The 19,320-nt window shown below is 41.4% G+C and overlaps 1 protein-coding gene across 2 annotated transcripts in view; it reads right to left on the bottom strand.

Annotated features, from left to right (window-relative positions):
* The window catches only part of pde8b (phosphodiesterase 8B), a 42,714-nt gene that overhangs the window by 7,544 nt on the left and 15,850 nt on the right, over positions 1-19,320 (bottom strand). For both annotated transcript variants that reach the window (XM_022769483.1, XM_022769484.1), the window contains 19 exons: positions 17,626-17,816; positions 15,557-15,616; positions 15,397-15,454; positions 15,023-15,111; positions 14,809-14,887; positions 13,917-14,057; positions 13,720-13,808; positions 13,568-13,622; positions 10,594-10,645; positions 10,099-10,176; positions 9,391-9,467; positions 7,268-7,432; positions 6,296-6,341; positions 5,261-5,390; positions 4,522-4,720; positions 3,893-4,110; positions 3,663-3,801; positions 2,945-3,112; positions 2,284-2,413 (listed from right to left, as the gene is read on the bottom strand). In XM_022769483.1, coding sequence (XP_022625204.1) covers positions 2,284-2,413; positions 2,945-3,112; positions 3,663-3,801; positions 3,893-4,110; positions 4,522-4,720; positions 5,261-5,390; positions 6,296-6,341; positions 7,268-7,432; positions 9,391-9,467; positions 10,099-10,176; positions 10,594-10,645; positions 13,568-13,622; positions 13,720-13,808; positions 13,917-14,057; positions 14,809-14,887; positions 15,023-15,111; positions 15,397-15,454; positions 15,557-15,616; positions 17,626-17,816 — 2,164 coding nt within the window. The remainder of the gene's footprint in view (positions 1-2,283; positions 2,414-2,944; positions 3,113-3,662; positions 3,802-3,892; positions 4,111-4,521; positions 4,721-5,260; positions 5,391-6,295; positions 6,342-7,267; positions 7,433-9,390; positions 9,468-10,098; positions 10,177-10,593; positions 10,646-13,567; positions 13,623-13,719; positions 13,809-13,916; positions 14,058-14,808; positions 14,888-15,022; positions 15,112-15,396; positions 15,455-15,556; positions 15,617-17,625; positions 17,817-19,320) is intronic.

Below are 19,320 nucleotides of genomic sequence, written 5' to 3'. Positions count from 1 at the left end.
AAAAATGTGAAAAAACGTCATAGTATAGTAAGGCATAAAACGTCATAGTATAGTAAGGCATAAAAATTGGAAAAAATGTCATAGTATAATAAGGCATAAAAATATGAAAAAAGTCATAGTATAGTAAGGCATAAAAATGTGAAAAAAACGTCATAGTATAGTAAGGCAAAAAAATGTGAAAAAATGTCATAGTNAAGTCACAAGAAAATTAGGCATAAAAATGTGAAAAAAACGTCATAGTATAGTAAGGCATAAAATGTCATAGTATAGTAAGGCAAAAAAATGTGAAAAAACGTCACAGTATAGTAAGGCATAAAAATGTGAAAAAAAAGTCATAGTATAGTAAGGCAAAAAAATGTGAAAAAACGTCATAGTATCGTAAGGCAAAAAAATGTGAAAAAACGTCATAGTATAGTAAGGCATAAAATGTCATAGTATAGTAAGGCAAAAAAATGTGAAAAAACGTCACAGTATAGTAAGGCATAAAAATGTGAAAAAAACGTCATAGTATAGTAAGGCATAAAATGTCATAGTATAGTAAGGCAAAAAAATGTGAAAAAACGTCATAGTATAGTAAGGCAAAAAAATGTGAAAAAAAGTCATAGTATAGTAAGGCATAAAAATGTGAAAAAACGTCATAGTATAGTAAGGCAAAAAAATGTGAAAAAAAGTCATAGTATAGTAAGGCATAAAAATGTGAAAAAAAAGTCATAGTATAGTAAGGTATAAAAATTTGAAAAAACGTCATAGTATAGTAAGGCATAAAACGTCATAGTATAGTGAGGCAAAAAAATCTGAAAAAACGTCATAGTATAGTAAAGCAAAAAAATGTCAAAAAACGTCATATTATAGTAAGGCAAAAAAATGTGAAAAAAAGTCACAGTACAGTCAGGCAAAAAAATTTGAAAAAACGTCATATTATAGTAAGGCATAAAAATTAACACCATTTGCCTTTTTCTGGTGACGTTAGGTACCACTGTGATATTTTCACATGATGTGAGCCTTCAGATATAATCAGTCACTCTTTCAGAGCACAAATGGAAATGTGATTATTATTTTGGGGAAGACTTGTGACCCCCATCCTTTATGGTTAAATAAAAATCCCTCAGGAAACCAGGAATAAACACAAACACCTACAGTGAAATGTCAACTCACTGCACACACCTGCCATCGTCTCTTCCTGTTATCATTCCACATGAACTATTAGGCAGGAACACGTGTGTTTGTGTGTGTGGTTAGTTCATGCACAGTGGTAATGTAATGTTATGTACACTTTGTAATAGCTCCCACATAATAGGACTGCTAGGGTTGAAAGGTCTCATTGCCTCTCTTCTTCTCACTCACACACACTCATACATACACACACTTGTGTTCTCAAGAGTGTGTGCAAGACTCTCTCTCAGCTTGTTATTTACATCCTCATTTCCGGCTCACTGACGACCCGCTCTGCACCTCTGGGCCTAACGATGACCCCGCAATGACCTGACAGTGACCCTGGTGAATTGAAATCGGCTGCATGTGTGTGTTTTTGTGTTTATGTGTAAGTGAAGTTCTGCTTGGTCGCTCGTCTGTCCCCAAACCGAGTGATCGTAAACCCCCATCCCCTCTACTATTTTCCCAACTTCCCCTCCCCCGACGCAGTTTCCTCTTTGTCCCACTGACATTAGGAATCTTTCCGTGACAACAGAGTCGTGTTTACAGTAAACAAGTTCCCTCTTGGGAAGACTAAACTAAAAGGGAAATTCAGTGGGAATGGGGAGCTACAAGCACCATGCTCTTCCTCTCTGCTTCTCTTGACTTGTCCTTCTGCTCAACCTGTTCCTGAAAAAACTTTAACCAGCTGAGGAGCTGAAACTGTTCACAGTAAGTGAACTTCAGACATGTGTCAGAGCAACAACCTCCAAACACACCACTTTTTCTGGCGCAACTACTTCTTTGAAAGTAAACATTTAAGCTTGTAGCGCAGCGAGATCGCAGCACCTGTTTTGACTCCCAAACTATGAATGTGACCCTGACCTTTTACTAACGTCATCATCATCAGGCGTCATGGTAAATATGACGAGTGAGGCAGCGCGAACAAGTCCAAATCCTGATTAGGCTCCTGTATCAGGTGCACGGTCGTAGCTGCATAAAGTAGATGCTGGCACTCACACTTGAATAATTTTGACATTTAATATGGGGCAAACGTGTTTCAACTATAAGCCATCTATCAATCAATCAATGGTAAACGTGTGTGACACAAAACGCAGAGGCATGCAAACACACAACAGAAAAGATTCTTACCATCCCAGGCGTCAAACATATCGGTGATGAAGTAGTCTATGAAGGAGATCTGAGATTTGGGCACGCTGCAGGTGTTCCTGTCAAACACTGGCATCACCACTGGCAGCCCTTGTCTCTTCTCCTCATCTGTCTGCAGGGCAAACACAGAGAGATCATAATGAATGTCGTAGATCTCAACACCAAAGACATGTCTGATTATTTACATCAAGATCCAAATATTATTTCCTGAGAAATTGACGAAAGTGTCGAGAAATGCCCAAAATATCTCACAATGTTAAGAAAAGTGATTAAAAGTTCCTGGATCTGCCACTTAAACAGGATCTCTACCAATATTTAATGGGTTCTTTCCTGGCCCTCCCTCCATCCCTCCAAGTCTGCTGTGAATCGGTTCAGTGCTTTTTGTAATTCTGCTGACAATCAAACAAACAAACTGACGAACAGACTCAGGTGAAAACCACCTGCTCGGTGGAGGTAATAAATGCAAACTCGAGGTATATTTGTAGCTTGGAAGGTCAGAGACCATAAATGAGATAATTTCTGCAAAGTGAGATGATGAAAATGATCAAAAGAAACAAATGCCTGTCCCCCTTTTACAGCTCTGTTCTCAGCTTTTAACTGCATTGTTCTATCACACTGAGCTGTATTAGTGCTGTTCACACACCTGTGCAAAGTACTCCTCTGAGATCCGTCCGGCCCACTCGATGCAGAGCTCCAGCGGTCTGCAGGGGTTTGCCACATCTGCACACTTGATCAACATCCTCTTTATCAGCAGACGGTTCTCTGGAGAGTTCCTGATGTTGGCCTGACTGTCGCAGTCGCTGTTCATGCTCTGTTGGAAACACGTGATACACATAAGCATCTGCACATATACAGAAAAATAATATATGCACAGCATTTACTGACACACAGAGTCCTTTCAGTTACACTGTATTTTACGTGTCTGTAAATTTCTAATAAAAAGCTTCTTTAGAAGAACCTAATTTGTATATTTCCAATGAATTGTTGAGTTTGTGTAACACGCAGTCACACAGCCGGTGCAAAGTCGATCAGCTGAACATGTAAAATTGTGAATTTGTGTATGTGTTATCTTACAATTCATCATAAACAGTTTGAGATAATAAACTAATAATGAATGAATATTTACTTGGGTTGAAAAGGAGCAGAAAAGACTCTGGAAATCAACAACTACATCCACTGATGATCTCTGAGCTTTATCTACAGGCATAAATTCCATATATTTAATATATAATGAGTTGTATCTGTCCAGGAAACTTTCAAGAAATTATTAGTAAATAACTGACCAGTAAAAAAGTGTTTTCTGGTCTTTCTGGGAGATGTTGAATCTTTGATTGTGACACACAAAGCCCACCGACACTCACACTTGTGCTGGTCTCTTCTATGGCAGCCATCGGTTTGTTGATGCTGTTGACAAACTTGCTGACGTGCTCGAAGTGTCTGGTCATCTCCGTGGCCAGCACCATGTCGATGATGGCCTGTCGCAGTGTTCGGAACTGATTCCTGCCAGAGGATGAAGAATGATTTGGATCAGTTTAAGAGCAGCACACCGGTAGATAACAGTACAGCACCACCGCTAGCTGCCGCTGCACACCTGTCGATGTTCTTAAAGATGTTGCTCTTGCTGTCCCGCACGGTGAGCTGGAAGGCGAGGGCGGCGTGGTGGCTCTCCAGCACGGCGGTGTCGTTGTAGAGGATTGCCAGTTCACTGCCAGCGTTGCACAGGAAGGAGTTGGTTCTGCCTGGGTGGTCCACGTCGTGCACCGTGGCTGCTATCAACGCCGCCACCTCGTCCAGCTGGTCCAGACTGCCCTGAGAGAGACAGCAGAGACAGAGGGTGACGTCAGAACTGGACTGAGCCGCACCAGAGCGTGTTGGTTTCCTGGACATGTTGTTAATAAAGGATGTGCTGGATTTTCATAAACACGCTGTTGACTGATTTTTGGGGCCTGTTTTGGATGACAGTAGAGATGACTAGTACATGATCCATGTGGTAGATATTATATGCATGTGTGTTATTATTTAGGACTTTGTGGCATTTAGCAACATGAAGGAGACACCATTTTTGTAGAATCTACTTTGGTGTGATGCGTTGTTTTAGATGCAGTGGCTAACAATTGGCTACCAGCTGACTGGGAATGTCCAATCATATTCATACGGATTCACACTGTTTTGTTGCATCTGTAAGCAACATTTCAAACGTCCGCGTGTTTTTCTTCCAACCTTGACTCTCTCTTTGCGTAGGAAGTAGGCGGTGGCGTGCAGCACGTCCGCGGCGTGCGTGGAGTTGTGGTACGAGTTGGAGGAGTGGTAGCTGGCCTCCATGAGCTGCAGCCACGAGCGCAGCGTGGCCTCCGAGCAGTTCAGGAACTCGCACACGCTGAAGCTCGTGAAGATCTTCAGCCCGAGGTAAGTCAGCGGTCTGCAGGGGTCACACACACTTAATCAGTGTTTTCCTGAACTTTACCCAATACTTTGTGTATTGCTCTTTTCGTTACATCGTAGTTTCTTTGTTGTCTCTTCTTCCTCCATCCTCATAGAGTTTAAAGTCTTTTTTTGCACGTGTAAATCTTTATCCTTTTACCCTGAATCACTTGAATAATCATTTGACATCACAGTTTCTGTAGAGAAAAGCCGACTGTCTGTGGGTAGAATGAGAAGGTCGCTACCAGTCCAGCCAGCAGGTAGTTAGCATAGCATTAAGATTAGAAACAGGGGAAACAGCTAACAATAAAACTAAGTGTAAGGGTTATGCATCTGGAAAAACCTCTTGCTTCCAGTCTTTATGCTCTTTTGAAGGTAGGAAGACATTAACAGCCAATATGGAGGATGTTAAAGTGTAATCTATGAAATAACTGCTTTAGTAATAATTAACTGACATGATCCACACAATAAGCAGTATACTGAACATTTTGATTAACAGTCTTCCTCCTCATGTTGTCTTCCTTTATTCACTGTCTACCTCTTGTGTGTTGCTGCCTCCAACTCCAGGATGTTGAACTCCCAGCACTCCTCATCATTCAGCATCTCGGCGATGGACGGAGGCACGTCATTCAGAGTGACCGGGATGGCCAGCTGGCTCTGGCTCATATCTAGCAAATAGACAGAAGCGTGTACAGAGACACACACACACACACACACACACACACACGGTTCAAGGTGATTTGACCATAAAAGGGGGCAAAGCAAGAGGCAGTTCTGCATGAGATCTGACGGATAAATATTGAATGACTGTACCAGTCTTGGCTCTTTAACATCTATATACATGTGCAAACACACTGACTAAGAGTCTCACTTTGTAAATCTGCTCCTTTGAGAGTGTGGGTCAAAGATGGTGTGTGATAAGATTGTTTAAAAACTGTGCGAGAGCTGACGGAGCTGCAGCTCTGCTGTAAGGACACTGTTTTCATCTTGATGAAAAAGAAGAATCTCTTCGCTAATAGACTCTTGATTTTGATCTTCTCTCAGTGAAGTGTTCTTGTGCCTTTAATCATCATAATGGGTATTTCATAATAATAAATTCAGATGGAAGAATTCACAGGGTAGAAAGCTAAAAGAACATGGTGAAGCTTTCATCTTGACAATAACCACCTTAAGCTCAACATTTATTCATGAGATTCACCGGAGGCAGCGGCCGTCATGTTCCATAATCTGTGTGGTGATGAGGGTCTGTACTCCTACACGTTCTTGACTCGGACATTAACTCAACATTGTTTGGCTCGTCTTAGTCATTATAGTGTGAATAATCATTTCTTTTATATTCTTCTTCTCAGAACTATAAGGGTTTGAATGGCGTCTTCCTCCCTCTGTTAGTTTTGTTGCATCTGTTAGCAGCTGGACAACGTGCAACTTCAATCAGTGCACGGTGTTCGGTAACGTCACTTAATACCTCAGGTCTAATCAGCCACAAAGAAGTAATTATATTGTATTATATTGTTTTATAATTATACATGGTTGGTGGCATAATATGATAATTTATTGGTTCCTTAAAACTTACTTTTGCAGAAGACATATTCATTCCCAGAGAGTCTTCGCAGCCCATCCTGGACAAACAAAAAGAAACAGCTCCATTAATTACAAATATAGAAGCACATTAGTGCCAGAATTTATGCAATAAAACTTTCCTGCAAAAGATAAATATTTACTATCAGTGGGAACAAGAGAATAAAAGATTCTGTTGTTATTTTCTTATGTAAAAATATCCCAAAAAGACAAATATGTTAGTCCATCTCCTACTACTTTCCCACCTCCGCAGCCAGTCTGCAGCTCTGGGCCCATTTGTTTCTTCTCAACACACACAAAAAAACAAACCTCATACACATCTGTAACTGTGTTTTTAAAAGACTCAGTAATTCCTAATCATCAGTGTTGTGTCTCAGAGATGTTCTTCAAATTGTTGTACTGTAAATAATACATTTGTCAGAGACTATTTTCAGCTGCGGATTAACACACGTTTGGTGAGTGTTTCTGGCAGCGGGACTGTGTATGCAAAATAAACTAGTGTGTGTTTGTGTTTGTGTGTGTGTGTGTGTGTGTGTGTGTGTGTGTTCATGGTAAAGAGGGAACATTTCACCCAGTGCAACAGTGTTTGGGGAAAAAAGAAGAAAAGGAAAAGAAAGAATTTCAACCGTTTTATCTGTTAAATAGAATAAACAAAATCTGTCTTGCTGGATGTTGCCGTTTCATCTGATGGATCTGAAAACTTGTTTCAGAACAGACGTAAACATCTGTGTTCGGTGACTCACCTCATAGTTCAGCTTATTCAACAAATAAAAAAAAATAAAATAAACAAAGTCTCTGTTGCCACTCTGAAAATACAGACTTGATTTGCGTTTGGAAGCCAAAAATGTCTTTGTTGAACAAGAATGTTCAGTGTCACATGTATGAGGTAAGAACATGTTTCTAACATTATAAAGTGTTTCAAGCTTCTACACTTATGAATAAACTAAGAATCTATACTGCCTCTTACACTCATGAGCCCCCCAACCAGGTCGTTGGTGTGGGGGTCATCTTCCTTGGAGGCGAGCTGAGGGGAGTAGAGCTCGGTGGTTCTCAGGATCTCCAACACACGGTCCAGGGCCTCGGCCACAGTCACCGGACTGCTCTCCTGCGCCGCATTGATGATGTTTATTACCTGGGGAGGAGGGGGGGAAAGAAAAAGTCCCGACTCTGTTGCAAAACAGACATTACACAAAGACAGATGCACAAAGAGCCCTCTGCAAGACACGAGCGTAACAGAGCGCTCCTTTCTTTGTGCATGTGTCATGGAGATGCGCATGTGATGCTGGAGACATCTCGACTGGGGCGAAACAGCTAAATACAGCTGCTGTTTGAACACATAAGAACATCACCGGACCTGCAGCAGGAAGTAGAGAGACAATGCGACATACTCTATACCGTACATTATGAAATTATGACCCAGCCGACAGCTTGACCTGGGTTTATTGTTGCTCACAGCATAGTGACAGTGGGGTCAGTGGCGTCATGGAAAATTCACAGAGCCCGATCATTGAATGTTTCTGTTAAAATGTGATCGTCACAAATAAACGCACAAGAACAAATCCCCTGATGTTGACAGCATCAACTGTAAATAGTGGCGCAGAACAAGGAGTCCAAAGACATGGTGTGTGTTTCACAACATTATCATCCATGCTGTAAATAATCACCAGAAATGTATCTTCCTGTAGAGCACGGGAACAATGAAATTTATCTTTTACTGCTAATTATCTCGTCTCCTGCAAGGAAATAAGATCATCCGCAAAATAAAGTTGAATATTTAGTTTCACCACTAAAAGTTATTGGTTTGGGATACAGTTTTACAGCTTTAATGTTAACCTCACAATTATTAACAGTGACACTTTTGAGGGACAATCTAGCAGGCAGTCAGAATTAAATTATCCACAAAACACTGTACAATGCAGAATAGCACGAATACTGCAGAAAGTGGGGTTGGGTGGGGGTTATGTTTGTATTTATGTCTGTCTATTGCAGCTTCCTGTTAGCAGGACTTCCTGAAGTATGAAAATATGTGCATAAAGTTGGTTATTCAGCAAGAAAGTGAGTTTAAATATCATGTGGCAGAAAGAGAGGCAAGGCAGTGACACATCTTCTCACTAATAGGATATCATATTAGTTGTTATGTCTGCCTATTAGCAGTTGTTAAGAGGCAAACCCTCCATTATCGGCTCGGTCAAACGACATTAAGGCAGTGAAGACGGCTCCTAATGGACGCTGAATGGCTCTGTGGTGTTGGGATGATACGTTAAAGTGGTAGGGATTCAAACGGACAGAAGTGAGGTGTTGCAATCAAACTGTGTGCATCTCCTGATGAAACCGGCTGGTAATGAGCCATAAGAGAACTGCATTCACAGGGAAAACCCGACATGTGAAGAACGAAGAATGAGCTCAGTGATTTCTCCTCACTGCTGAAGGCGTGGACTTACATAAAGGATTCAGTGTGAAACTGATTACTGGAGGAAGATCCCTACAGACGATAGCTTCCCTTAACCCCATTACATGGTTTTCTCAGAACATTTAATGTTGTCATATGTCAGCCATCGATAGCACTTGAACTACAGTATGTAAGGCCCAAAAATATCTGACCATTTTTTCCCCCCTATTTTTTTAAAAACACACTCTATTCAATTCATTGAGATGTAAATTCATTAAAAAAAAATTGAAATTACTTTATCTGAAAAGTTTTCAGGAAATTTTGAAGATGTAAATCCAGATGTGAATAAAGCTAATAATGATTAAACAAAGAGAAATTTAAGTACAAAAACAGATGTGGACATTGACAAACCATTTCAACATTGACGTGTATAGGAAATGCTGAAACAACTGTTAAGAACAAGTATGATGTAGTTAAAAGAAATCACATGTAGAAGTAAGTTTTACTAATTTTTCCTGTTCACAAAAATACAAATGTACATAAAATGTCTTTTGTTTCACTTAAATAGAGAAAATAAATTCTGCAGATTGTTGAAAGTGCAGATTTGAATGTAAATAGACTTCAAAACTGAAATGTCAAAGATAATTTTCCGCGTGGGACCATTAGGTTTGCAAAACGACTGAATGCTGAACGCTGCGTACCTTGGTGATGGGAGCCTCGATGGTCATGGAGTGAATCCTGGCAACAGAGGAATATCTTCGATTCTGTAAACTGGGAGCTGTAATTCAGAAAAAAAAAAAAAAAAAAAGATTTTGTGTATTATAATAATCAATGAGCCAAACCCTGATTATTTACTCATTTTAATATTTTAGCAGAAAAAGATATCACAGGGTCTGCAGCAGTTAGGCCTAATCAGAGGGCTTATGAATAAAAGATAAAAAAAAAAAGAATTTATAGAAAATGTAAAATGTAAAGAATAAAGAAATGTGAAAATGAGGATGTCAGGAGGAGAAGAGTTAGAAAAACAGGTTGATTAGAGAAGAGGGAAGCGGGAGAAGCAGCACTCAGCTGAGATACCTGAAAATAGCAGCAGCTGCGTCAAAGTGAGTTGAGGAGGGAGGTTTGTAATGTCATCAGCCCACAGTATCTCTCTTTAAGATCTCTTTAGTTCAAGTACCAACCACAACACAGGCTGACTCATTCTCTGATTTGCCATCTCCAATCATCTGCCCCTTCTCCATCTCATTCTTCCTTTGTGTTCCCGCCTTTGTAATAGAACTTTTTTTCTTATTTCCTCCCATTGCATATTTATCCCATTGCCCCTCGTCATTCTCTGCCTCTCCTGCTCATCTCCTCTGCAGAGTCTCTCCATTCATCCAAACAGATGATGCCGTTTGAATGGGGCTTACCGTCACTGCCGCGGGAGCTGAGCGATCGGGCATCAATTGAATCTTTCCTCCTGTCCCGGTGACGCAGAGAATGGCACTCTGCAGAGAGGCACAGGGAAGTCATGGACATTAAATGTACGGAATATGTTTAGAGTAATGGAGAGTCTTGGATTATATATATTTGCTTGTAAAGAGCTTCTAAACCTCGTCCCAGTTTGTGCCTCTTATACATTACAATTACACTGAAAACCCCAGAAGGTAATTTATTCATAACTCATCATTTCTAACATAATTCATAGCACATACTGATGCAAAGGTATTTCCAGAATCCTCAGTGTCCTCTAACTATCTGGACAGTAATTCTGTCCACTTTGATAAAACGCTGCTGCTGACGTTTTGTTTTTTTGTTCACGTCGTACAAACAGAGCAAAGAGAAATGTCATTTCCAGCTTTAGTCTTTGTTTGAATTAGAAAAGAGGCGCAAATGACATTAAAAACTGTGATGTGGTCAGTTACCTGACTGAGAATGTTCCCCACTGCATCTCTCCTCTTTGTTGAACTTGTGGACCTGATGGACACAGAGCAGGAGCAGATTAAAGTCCGAGTCTTTGATTAGTGTGCATTTGAATTACAAATGGTACATATGTTTTTATTACACTGAATACCGTCTGTGCGTGGAGCCGCCCAACGTCTGATGTCTGATATGTCAACACTTACTCGACCTGAACAGCTGTGCGACTCCAGCTAAGTGTCGTTTCTTATAATATTGATTTTAATGTATTTTACTAGTAGAAAAAAATCCCAGCAAAGCAAATACATTTCAACTATTAACTGTAAATAATCCAAATACAGGTTATTTTCTTAAAAGAACCATTTAAATAGAAGAAAATTGAAAGAAAAGCCTTTTGTTTATATTCTGTATTTGCTCCTTACACTCCCTGAAGATTATCCGAAGGCAAAGTGCAGTATCTGTATTTTATAGATGTCATTATAGTCTTTTTTTTGAGTAAAATAATCAACCTTAAAAAGGTAAAAAACAAAGGCATTGCAACCCTTCTGTCAGCCTGAAAACTTTAAACTCTCTAACACCTCAGTTTCTCTCCACGTTTGTACATGAAGAAAATCAGCAGGTGACTTTCTGTGTGGAGCCAAATACAGAACATTAGAAGTGAAGACGAAATACCAGTTTGTTAGATTATCTCTCTAACTCTCATGACTAAAATATTTACTATCATCTCATTTAAAAAACATTAAATAGAAGCTTAAGATTCACAAGAGAGACGATTTATAAACGTAATAAGATGTTAAAAAAGATTCTGAGCTACATTTTCCACAACTATGAACCTGACAGCACATTTCCCACCGTTCATAATAATATATTTTCATGCAGGTGACAATTTGTACAGTACATCCTGTTAGTCACGCTCAGGTTATGTAGATATGGAGATGAAGAGCCTCTAATCCGGTTACAGCAGATTTTCCTCAGCCAGTGACTCACTGCACCTTAACATGTTGCTGACAGTGCATCGTGCACATTCATGTGATGATGAAAGAGTTCATCCAAATGAACTATTAATTCATCTTTATATATAAAAATCAGACAAATCTAATTAAACATGGAGAAATGGGTGTCTGAAATGTGTGTATGTAAAATGTCATTTTCAGGATCCGTGCCACCGTGAGACAATTGCTCATTTTCTCTTTTTTAAAAGGACTCCTTTTCTAGATTTCTAAGTTGCTTGTTCTCAGGTCTCCAGTGCGTCCCATACTGAGTAAATAGGATTAAGACAGTATAAACACTTCTAATGACATACAAGGTTGCCAGATTTAGCTGGCTGCATTTTAATGGGCTTCTTGGGCTTGGGCTTCTTGTCTCACAAACAGACATCTAAAAAAAAAAAAAAACAGTTTTTGAATTAAGTTGACTAAAAGCTGGGAAATAGTTGAGATTATGATGGCCCTTAATTGAGAGGGAAAGACAAACAAAACTGACCCTAAACCTGCTGTAAGTCTGGAGCGCTTAAGACAAATACTGCTAACTAAACAACACAATGAAATGGAAACCGTGCTCTACAGCCAAAACGTCTGGGTGGGAAAAGATGAGGAATAATGTCGGGTTTTAACTGCTCAGAGGAAAATGTCCCAACCAGGGAAACAGTATCAGATCAGTGGTCTCCTGAAAAGACCTCTGTGGCCTTTGGCTTGTCAAGTAGATAATGGTGTCTCAGTGGGGATGTAGTACACGCCTCACAACACGCTGTAGTTTAAAATGCCACTGAATACTAAGCTTTTGTTCCTACTCCCATAATGTCCGCTGAAAATGAAGTTTAAAAAAAGGGACATTGTGATAATACCGCTCAGTTTGACGGTGCAAAATTCAGGTTGTGTGTGTGTGTGTGTGTGTGTGTGTGTGTGTGTGTGTGTGTGTGTGTGTGTGTGTGTGTGTGTGTGTGTGTGTGTGTGTGGGGTGACTTCCATGATTTCGGGAATGGGCTCAGTTGCTGCCATGTCGAAGGATTCCCAATCCCAACAAGCAGGAATGAATGCTATTTGGCTTTGGCAGGGAGATGCCAACGGCTGACTCACCTTATGTACACACGATGAAAGGGAGCAATGAGCTAAAGCTAGTCCCTGTGCAGCTTTGCCTGAGGTATAAATAGCCCTGGCGCCTGGTTGCTAGCCCTCCCAGGCCTTAGCCGGGGATCCTGGTGCTTAGCCGTAGCTTAGCGTAGTATGACGTTATTGGCCTGGAACCCAGCTGAGAGCAGCGACACAGCTGCTTCAGAGGAGCTGTGCACACTCCTCAGCAGAGCTGGCAGCCTGTGAGGCTACATGCCCTGTTGGGAGTATTTAAATCTGACACTCTAGCCTCCAGTTCATCTGAAGTATTTATGTAAAACTTACTGCCAGCAGAGTTTTCAATCAAATCAATGCCTGAGTCCAGTTTGGACTCAATCATTCATTTCTCCATCGGCTTGATTGGGCCAAGCTGCACCGTAGCATTAGGACTGCTGACGGACTGACGTTTGTTTAAGCTACACAACAGCAAACCCAGCTCACTGTGATCCTTCAAAAGTGGGCTTATTGAAGTCAAAGGCTTTTGTAAATTTTGTAGGAGCGTTTTCTTTCTCCAAACAGCTGCTAGTAAACTGAGGATTTATCATCTGACTTTGCAAATCGGCAGCAGATTGGACAGATTTGAGAGCGAGCGGTTTCAAGTTTCAAAGTGCTGCTAATGTGCAGGTGCTGTTAGTTTTGGGCAGATAAACAAAGGGTGTTCCAGGTTTGAATTTTTAGCCCAGGTCCATATCTGATCAGTGATGGAGATGTTTTTTTTATGGCTACGCTTTGTTCAAAGCTCTTGTTTGACTTCTTGTAAGAACCTCTGCTGATCTCAGCCAGCCTCCAGATGTTATTAGAGCGCAGCTAAACATCCAGTGATGACTGAAATCATCACTGAGCACAGAGTTTCATAACCAAAATGACTCACCTGATTGTTGTTGTCAATGTGAGGTCTCTTGATTGCAACGAAATGTCGGATTTTACTGTAGAGAGAGAGAGAAGAACCTGTCAGGGATTTCTTACCTCTTGAGAATCTATAGTCTTACAGTCTTTACTTTGGGCTGTTTAAGGTGATCTTACCCTCCTTGGCCGATGACAGGTGTAATCTTCACATGCTGCTGTATACTGTCGCCTGACTTCTTTCTGGCGTAGTAAATGCCCTGCCATTCCTTCAGAGACAACAGAACAGTCAGGCCATGAAACAGAGATCTCTTAACGCACAGAGGGACGGATGGATGGATGGATGGATGGATGGATGGACGGACTGTGTGACTGACCTTTCCTTTTTTGATACAGGTGTTGATGGTGTCCAGCAGGTCAGCTCTGTTCTTGTCGCTCTTGGGGAGTTCAGTCAGTTCCTTCCCGATCAGCTCCCCCTTGTGGTAACCCATCATCCGCTCGAACGCCGGGTTCACGTACTGGGGCGAAACCAGGAAGGTGTTAAAGTTAAAACACGGTTATATTCTATATTTCTATTTATTGTCGTCATGTTTCTTCATTCGGAAGAGACACGGGCACCGTAGTTTATTTTATATAGATTCCACATACAATGTCACTAGTGCATCATATCCGCAACTAAAAACAGTCCCCAATAATTACAGTATTCACTTCAGTTTGAGTTGTGTTTATAATGTTTAATGGGAACTACAGATGCAGCTGCTCTAGGAAATCATTCAGCCTTCTATTGTAATTGAAAGCATAGGGCCTACATTTGTGACCTGTTTTATAGATTCACATCTTTAGTTGGGCTCCACATTTAATCAAAACATAATCAAAAATGGCAACGATTGCAGCAGCTGCAATGTTTTTGATGAAAAGGTAAGGTTGTGCCGTCGTGGTGCTACAGAGACGCCCCGGCCCTCAGGCCATATTCTCCAGACGTAAAAGGAACACGTTTGTTTGGTACAAGCCCCGCCAAAAAATAACATCATAATCATCAGTTTTAAAAAAAAAATGAAATGAAATGCAGAAACGATCATTTCAACTGAGATGGTGACTCATATCTCGATAGCCCCTAACCTTTAGTGAGAAGCAATGAGCCTGGAGCTGAGTCCCACAGACAGGGCAGGGAAATTATTTACAATATAACATTTAGAATATCTCCAGCTTTGTGCCTTTTGGTTCTGTTTGTACTGCGTGTGCATGTATGTGCATATGTGTCATCCCTACCTGTATTATGTGGTCCTCACTGGTGATCTCCACAGCCTCTTGACAATGCTCCAAAGCAGTGAAGACAGAGTTACAAGCCCTGCGGATGAATAAAGCCACAGCAGCTCAGAATGCAGGAATAGTGCCTTCACTACCAACGCCACCTTGTATATATAAATATATATATTTATGCGTGTATATATGACTACATGATGGTGTTTTTGCTCTGCTGTACCTGAGTTTGAACTGGCAGCGCACCTCTCCATGTTCAATCTGTATGAGCTCATTGTAGCAGGCGGACACACTGCTGTTCTCCACAAACCTCTGGAGGCCAAAGCGGGTTAAGTGGTGTTTGAAGGAGACGGAGAGAGACGAGAGGAAAATTGAATGAGTCAGGATTCACTCAGCAGCGACTTGTTTTGCAACCACCTACGTCACTTTCACACCATCGAACGCAGCTGAACAATAAGAGCCTCTTTCAATACGTGCTGCTATTTTAGTGCCTCAAGTCTCTTAAAGCATCTACGAGAAACAAGGACAACACACCGAGGCCTACGCTCGTCTGCTATAAACACACAGTCACAGGCTAAAGCAAGACGTTGGACGTACTCTGCTAAATCCAGCACAGAGGAGAGGAAGAACAGATGGCTCGTCCTGGTCAGGCGGTCTATACAGTGACAGAAAAGAATTATTACCATGTGCAACCACGATCATTTTTCAGAAACATGCTGTCAGTGGTCCACGCTATATGGAAGACTTCAAAACTCACTTTTGTGGCACGACGGCGAGAATGACTGTGTTTTCCGAGGGCTTTGTGGCGCGGATCAACCTGGAAATAAAACAGACATGGATTAAAAGTCAACAGGAGTTCATCTCATCAACACTTTGAGCTCAGGAGAAGTGGCTTGGACTCAGGTGTAGGGTAAACATGTGGGCAGATTGGAGGAGGGGAGGGGGGGTGATGTCATTGCCACAAAAAGACACAGAAACACCAAACACAACATCTGCTTCAGAGGTTTCGACCACGAAGCCACACCACTGGCACCTCGTACGGGAAAGTGGCACCGGAGGTGGAGGAGGAATAAGAAGATGGTGATGGAGGATGAAGAGGAGGAACAGAGGGAGCAGATGACGGATAGGGATGGGAGGAGGGGGGGAAAAAAAGGGAAAGAAAAAATAGTGACAAGGAAAGGAGTGAAGGAGCAATGGACAAACAGCGAGCAGCTGCCAAACTGTGGTCATCAGGAGACAGGAGAGACGAATGGATCTGTTCCTTTACTTGGGGAAATAATGAAGCACTTACAATAAATCACTCCGCAAAATATACGGTGGTGGCTTTTAGTGTAACCAAGAACTTTGGATGGGTTCGCACTGTATCATCTAACAATAACTACAGCCCAGCAGTCTGCAGAAATCATGACAGAATTAAACACAGAGGTCGTCTCAGCTAAAAATAATGAGCGATACAACTGTTTCACCAGCTTAATACCAGGGCTGTGAAAAGAGAGGATGTTTAAACATAAATAAGGTATTCACACAGGCATTAACACAACCATTAAACACTTTGGGCCTTGGAAACCCCCCCTTTCAAAAGGCCCCTAACACACATCCTTTGTATAATAAGACGTCGGAAAGCAGAAGAATATCCAGCTTTTATTTACTTTAAATTTCACAAAGAATGAATCTGGAGGAATTTGTGCAAAATATGGGACTATAAATACTTCCTAAACAAATCTTGAAATGCCAATGCACGCCAGAAAGTAATGGGGACAAACATAGCACAGACCCGTTTTTACCAGTGTGAACATAAACAGCTGGCAAGAACAAGGCAGTGCGTGAGGTTATTTCTACAATCAAAGAGGTCTCTGAAAAGTGTCCAGGGGCTTTTTGCTGTGGAAAAAAAATAAATAAAAAAATGTTCAAGCTTCTACAATTGAACTCCTCTTGGTTCCCCCTGGGCCGCTATCCAGCCTTCATGTCAACAAACTCACAATCTGTAGATGAAGCTCACTCGAGTGCCACTCTGTTTCAATAGCCTCTTATGAGTTGTGAGATGCCGTGTCCGCCGCTGCTTCTCTTTAGAGCAAAAACACTGAAGTGAGCCTCCAGCTATCAGACGTCAGTCCGTGGAGTTTGTGCAGCCTCAGGTTGTAGTTGCCTGTGGTGCTTTAAAGTGAACACCAGATGGCGCCAACAAGCCCTCCACACCGTGCAGCTGCCTTAGACATGAACTCTGGATATTCTTCGTTATTACTCATTTACAGTAAAATAAAACCCTCATAATTTTGCTATTGATTATTTTTGACTGCAGTGAGGAATTACTCGCTCTTTGTTTGAAAACTTCTCCGCCCTTCAAACTCTTTGTTTAATGTCAAACACACATGTTGGTCTGAAAACAGCAACAGGAGAAGAAGCCAAGATCACGGTCCAAGTTCAAGTGCTCGAAGGAATCAATGTGCAGTTGCAATGATTAAAGGAATAGACATTTTTGGGGGAAACAGCTCGTCTGGCTCTGTCCAAAAGGTCCACACAACACCTCTCAAGCTCACAAACACATTGTAGTGAAGTGTAAAAACATCAGGTGGATGGGCCAGACTATTTCTTGGTCAGATTACTGATCTTTAGAGGTTTTTGGTAGGTGGATTTTGTCCCTTTGGACAGAGCCAGGCTGTTTCCCCTTGTTTCCAGCCTTTGTGATGAGTTGAGCTGGCTATGACTTTATATTTACAGTACAGACATGAGTGCGTTGTCAGCCTTCTCATGAAACTATTTCTTTAAGCAAATTTCTAGGAGAAGTCAAATAACAGCTGCCACGTCGGTCACACAGTTATAACTCACCGGCAGACGGCTTCGGGCTCAAAGTAGCGTGAGTGACGTCCATCGATAACTATAATCTCGTGGTGCTTGTCCAGGAAACACTCGACGGCGGACTCGGGTGTCCGTGCGATGTTACACCTGAAGCCAGCGCGGTCGCAGGCCCACCAGAAGGCATCGCTTTGGCTGTCCTCCTTGGCGAACACCAGCAGGACCTGAGGAGACAGAAGGGAGCAGGACGCCTGGGTGAGACGGGGATGCTACTGCTGTGATAAACTGTGGTAACAGAGCAGCAGCTGTAATACTGACACCAAGGTTAAAGCACTACCAAGGTTACTGACATTTATGATCTGAATAGCCACTAAGTGCAACTGCTAAACCTCCTTCTTTTAAGACATAGAAAATGGAAATTTGTGCCAAAACCCTCCAATGTGACAGCAGCTCCGAGTTATTCAACTTTCTGAAGGTGGACTAGGTTTGACTGTTAGACCCTTTCACTCATTTTGGACATACAGTTTTCAAGGAGTCATTGAAAAGCCTGCCAGACTGCTATAGATGGACGGAGACAAACCCTGTGGAGTTTGAGGTTATTTTAAAAATGTGAGACTTTATATATTATGTCAGCTGGGATCAGCTCCAGCTCCTCCGCAACCCACAGGGATAAGAGGGTATAGCTAATGGATGGGCTTTATATCCACTATAGTGGACAGAACCGCTTAATTTATACCTTTACAGACCTGTAAATTGTTCACATTAAAATTTTAAGTTGGAAAGCACATGTGGAAGAAGTCAGTTTAGGGGGTAAAATAACTAAATTTGATCCTCTAAAGACCAAAGTGAAGCTTTAAATGCTCCTCAGTGTGTTTTTATAAGAATTATAATGACGAGTTTAAAAACAATTTAAAGGATGATTCAAGCATCTTGTCCATTGCTCTGAGGTCACTGTAAGCGGTGTGTGCATTATGGAAGGGATTCATTTCTTTTTTTCCTCTTTTATTTTACTTTATTTTGAAACAACACTTTGCACGAACGCATTTACAAAACAAAACAACCAATCAAAAGCCCAACTAGGGACAAGAGTTGAAGATTAGCAGTAGCTATAAACTCTCTTTGCAACACATCAGTTTCACGTTTTGTACTGGAACTATGTAAAATGCCATTGTCCCTATTAAATAAATTCAATTTAATTAAATTTTGTTTTGTCAATATAAATGTCTTTCATTCATTCTTTCTGAAAAGAAGCAAACAAACAAACACAATTTTTTTTAGAAAAATCAAAGAAAACTGATCAGAAAATCTGAAAATTTTAGAAAATAAAAAATGGTGATGGCTACGTGATCAGCTGTGTCCTCTCACAGTCAGACAGTCCTGGTTTTCAGTCTCAGCCCCGCTGGTCTGACTATATGTGGGTTTCCTGCCACAGTCCCACGACACGCACATCTCAGGAGAACTGAAGACTTCAGTGTGAACTGTCCATCTACTGCAAGTGTGTTCATGCGTTTGCTTGTTTTCCCTGTGACAAGCTGGCAACCTGTACGGGACGCCTCTCTGGCTTTTGCTCAGTGCATGCTGGGACAGACTCTAGCCTCCTCCATGATCCTGAATAGCGGGTATTTAAAATGGATGGATGGATGGCACCGCTGAACAGACGGCGTCATCATGTGTATGTCACGCTAACATCCACCCCCCCGTTGATTGTTCCTCCAGCGTTTAAGCGAG

This window comes from Seriola dumerili, unplaced genomic scaffold (genome assembly GCF_002260705.1).
Source record: "Seriola dumerili isolate Sdu_G_001 unplaced genomic scaffold, Sdu_1.0 BDQW01003014.1, whole genome shotgun sequence".
NCBI lineage: Eukaryota > Metazoa > Chordata > Actinopteri > Carangiformes > Carangidae > Seriola > Seriola dumerili.
The sequence above is the reverse complement of the archived record's forward strand: the minus strand, read 5'-3'. Positions and strand labels throughout refer to the sequence as shown.